The sequence below is a fragment of the Sander vitreus genome, chromosome 17 (assembly GCF_031162955.1).
Source record: "Sander vitreus isolate 19-12246 chromosome 17, sanVit1, whole genome shotgun sequence".
Taxonomy (NCBI): domain Eukaryota; kingdom Metazoa; phylum Chordata; class Actinopteri; order Perciformes; family Percidae; genus Sander; species Sander vitreus.
In genome coordinates, this window is record NC_135871.1 from 32696992 (window position 1) to 32701991 (window position 5000).

General features: G+C 47.4%; 1 protein-coding gene across 3 annotated transcripts in view; it reads right to left on the bottom strand.

The window, feature by feature from the left end:
- The window catches only part of ncaph2 (non-SMC condensin II complex, subunit H2), a 29430-nt gene that overhangs the window by 21054 nt on the left and 3376 nt on the right, over positions 1–5000 (bottom strand). For all 3 annotated transcript variants that reach the window (XM_078273522.1, XM_078273521.1, XM_078273523.1), the window contains exons 4-8: positions 4815–4876; positions 3763–3844; positions 2323–2379; positions 1876–1955; positions 1060–1217 (exon numbers count right to left, since the gene is read on the bottom strand). In XM_078273522.1, the coding sequence (XP_078129648.1) occupies positions 1060–1217; positions 1876–1955; positions 2323–2379; positions 3763–3844; positions 4815–4876 (439 nt within the window). The remainder of the gene's footprint in view (positions 1–1059; positions 1218–1875; positions 1956–2322; positions 2380–3762; positions 3845–4814; positions 4877–5000) is intronic.

A 5000-nucleotide genomic window follows, 5' to 3' on the forward strand; every position in this document is an offset into this window, starting at 1 on the left:
TCCCAGCTGGACGTCCCTCCACCTAGTCCTGGGTCTTCCCGAGGCCTCCTCCCAGCTGGACGTCCCTCCACCTAGTCCTGGGTCTCCCCCGAGGCCTCCTCCCAGCTGAAAGTCCCTCCACCTAGTCCTGGGTCTTCCCCAAGGCCTCCTCCCAGCTGAAAGTCCCTCCACCTAGTCCTGGGTCTTCCCTGAGGCCTCCTCCCAGCTGGACGTCCCTCCACCTAGTCCTGGGTCTTCCCCGAGGCCTCCTCCCAGCTGGACGTCCCTCCACCTAGTCCTGGGTCTTCCCTGAGGCCTCCTCCCAGCTGGACGTCCCTCCACCTAGTCCTGGGTCTTCCCTGAGGCCTCCTCCCAGCTGGATGTCCCTCCACCTAGTCCTGGGTCTCCCTCGAGGCCTCCTCCCAGCTGAATGTCCCTCCACCTAGTCCTGGGTCGACTACGTGCACATAAGTTATTAACCCCTAGGTTCATTTTGCGCCGGAAATGTCCTTTAAGCAGAAAAACTGATTATTCATCTTCATTGTATGTTGCTTAAAAGTTCTAAGCGAGTTGGTTAATGTGGGTTTTTTAAATCACCAATCGTTCTGGACCTCGTGTGTCGACCTCGGGTCACATTGACCCGTTTTACATTTTTGTTTTATATCAGAAAATATGGGACGTAGAAATAAGAGCTGAAAACGTGTAGAAGAAACATTTAAACATTTAAAAACGCTGGAAAAAGCAAAAACAAACTGTGAAAAAAGGCGTCAAAAATGTCAGAAAAATGTGTTTTTTCAAGGTTGAATGGAAGACAACACAAGAGTCTGATGCAGACCTCTGAGTGCTACGTTGGAGAACCAGAACCAGAACCAGAAAGGGTTTTATTGTAGTACGTTTTTTAACACATACAAGGAATGTGTTTTGGTGTTGTTGGTGCACGTCACACATTCTCTAGATGGAATATTAAACAATATAAGTATAAGTATATTTACACAGTATGTATTAAGTTAAAAATAAAGAATAAAAAAGACATAAATAACAAATAAAGAGCAAAGAGCAGAGAGAGTGGGACTGTGTTACCTGGAGCCAGCGGTCCGTACAGAGAGTCTGCAGGATGAGGATCGTGGTCCAACCTGGAAGCAGCTGATCCAGACACGAGGAGGATCAGATCCTCGTCTCCCGGGATGAAAAGGTTGATCCTGAAGTCCTTCTGACTGCACGGGACGTCCCCTGTTACACTGAGGGACACACAGAGACAGACAGACACAGACACACACACACACACACACACATACACATACAGACACACACAGGGACACACACACAGACAGACACACAGTGACACAGACACATACAGACAGACACACACACACACACACACACACACACACAGACATACAGAGACACAGACACACACACACAGACAGAGACACACACACATACATACAGAGACACAGACACGCACACACACACACAGACATACAGAGACACAAACATACAGAGACACAGACACACACATACAGGGACACACACACACACAGACAGACACACAGTGACACAGACACATACAGACAGACAGACACACACACACAGACAGACAGAGACACACACACACACACACACAGACACAGATATACAGAGACACAGACACACACACACACAGACAGAGACACACACACATACATACAGAGACAGAGACACACACACACAGCCAGTACACGTTCCCATCAGGCGACATTAACCTTAATGTTGAACCCTGTGGCGGTTCCACAGAAGAGTTAAATATCGGACTATTAGACCCGTTATTTATTATTTATGTCCACGTAGAACATAATCTGTACAGGAACACAAACATTACAGCTGTGATGTCAGATGATGTAAATATTCCTAACTGACCTGATAAGAGGAAGTTTCTGCTTCTCGGAGGTTTCTGTAGGAATCAGCGCCTCAGGAGGAAGAGGAGCAACGCTCACAGTCTGAGAATCAGACACAGATCAGTTACACTTCACTGTAAACTACTACTATGTACTGTCTGTACTCACTGTAAACTACACCTACACTGTCTGTACTCACTGTAAACTACACATACACTGTCTGTACTCACTGTAAACTACACATACACTGTCTGTACTCACTGTAAACTACACATACACTGTCTGTACTCACTGTAAACTACACATACACTGTCTGTACTCACTGTAAACTACACATACACTGTCTGTACTCACTGTAAACTACACATACACTGTCTGTACTCACTGTAAACTACACATACACTGTCTGTACTCACCGTAAACTACACATGCACTGTCTGTACTCAGAGCTAGACACATATACACTGACCGTGTCCAAGTCGGCCTTCGGAGAGTTCTCGGAGGCGTCGATGTCCAGCGGCGAGAACTGAAGGAGACAGACAGTTAGGCTCAGTGATATCCTACATTACCCAAAAACTCAAAGATATTCAGTTTCCTGTCCCAGAGGAGAGAAGAAACTAGAAAATATTCACATTTAACAAGCTGACATCACTCAAGATTACCTGTTTCATTCATAAGAAAAGACAGATTATCAGAAAGATTAAATTAATAGTTGACATCCGTTCATATTTCTAAGTTTAAAGTAAGTATGTAAGGAGAGAAGGAAGGAAGAGAGAGAGTACGTAGGGATGGAAAGAAGATTGGAAGGATAGTAAAGAAAGAGTAAATAAGGAAAGAGGGAAAGAAGGAAAGAAATGCAGAGAATGAAGGAAGATTAATTTAATGGTTGACTACTAATTGATTAATCTTTGCAGCTCTGCACTGTGTAGTGAAATACAGAGACAATACACACACACACACACACACACTCAGAGAGAGAGACACACACACACACACACTCAGAGAGAGAGACACACACACACACACACTCAGAGAGAGAGACACACACACACTCAGAGAGAGAGACACACACACTCAGAGAGAGAGACACACACACACAGAGAGAGCGAGAGAGAAGACCTCACACGCAGAGAGACACACACACCCAGAGAGAGACACACACACACACAGAGAGAGACACACACACACAGAGAGAGAGAGCACACACACACACAGAGAGAGACACACACACACAGAGAGAGACACACACACACACACACAGAGAGAGACACACACACACACACAGAGAGAGAGACACACACACACACACACACACAGAGAGACACACACACACACACAGAGAGAGAGACACACACACACACACACAGAGAGAGACACACACACACACTCAGAGAGAGAGACACACACACACACTCAGAGAGAGAGACACACACACACACTCAGAGAGAGAGACACACACATACTCAGAGAGAGAGACACACACACTCAGAGAGAGAGAGACACACACACACAGAGAGAGAGACACACACACACACACACACACACACACACACTCAGAGAGACAGACACACACACACACACACAGACACACACACACTAGACAGCACACACACACTCAGCGAGCACACAGACACACACACACTCTCAGAGAGCACACACAGACAGACACACACACCTCAGAGACACACACACACACACTCAGAGAGAGACACACACACACTCTCAGAGAGACACACACACACACACACACACACAGAGAGACACACACACACTCACACAGAGAGACACACACACACTCACACAGAGAGACACACACACACTCACACAGAGAGACACACACACACACACTCAGAGAGACACACACACACACACACACACACACACACACACACACACAGCTGTTTCTCACCGCAGCCTCATCATCATTGTCGTCATGGTCGTCCGCCGCTGCGTCTGTGTCGCCATTAGCTGCCGCCGTCTGTTTGTTTCCTCTGTCAGGAGCAAACACACACAGGATCAGCTGACGCAAACACACAGGATCAGCTGACGCAAACACACAGGATCAGCTGACGCAAACACACAGGATCAGCTGACGCAAACACACACAGGATCAGCTGACACAAACAGGATCAGCTGAAGCAAACACATCAGGATCAGCTGACACAAACGATCAGCTGACACAAACACACAGACAGGATCAGCTGACACAAACGATCAGCTGACACAAACACACACGATTAGCTTACACAAACACACAGGGTCAGCTGACGCAAACACAGGATCAGCTGATGCAAACACACAGGATCAGCTGACGCAAACACACAGGATCAGCTGACGCAAACACACAGGATCAAAACACACAGGATCAGCTGACGCAAACACACACATGATCAGCTGACGCAAACACACATGATCAGCTGACACAAACAGGATCAGCTGACACAAACGATCAGCTGACACAAACGATCAGCTGACACAAACACACAGACAGGATCAGCTGACAGAAACAGAGGAACAGCTGACGCAAACACACACGATTAGCTGACACAAACACACAGGGTCAGCTGACGCAAACACAGGATCAGCTGATGCAAACACACAGGGTCAGCTGACGCAAACACACAGGGTCAGCTGACGCAAACACACAGGGTCAGCTGACGCAAACACACACGATCAGCTGACGCAAACACACACGATCAGCTGACGCAAACACAAACACGATCAGCTGACGCAAACACACACGATCAGCTGACGCAAACACACAGGATCAGCTGACGCAAACACACAGGATCAGCTGACGCAAACACACAGGATCAGCTGACGCAAACACACAGGATCAGCTGACGCAAACACACAGGATCAGCTGACGCAAACACACAGGATCAGCTGACGCAAACACACAGGATCAGCTGACGCACGTTCCTGTCAAACATTGGTGCAGCCCTAAAGCCAGAGTCTTACTTCTTGTTCCTGTCATTGATGTAGTCCAGGGTTTGGTAAACCAGGCTGTGCAGAAGCTCCACCTGAAACACACACACATCTTCATCAGTTAACCATCTCACACACACACACACACACACACACACACACACACACACACACACGTTCAGAAGTTAACAATTACACGCATGCACGCACGCAGATAAA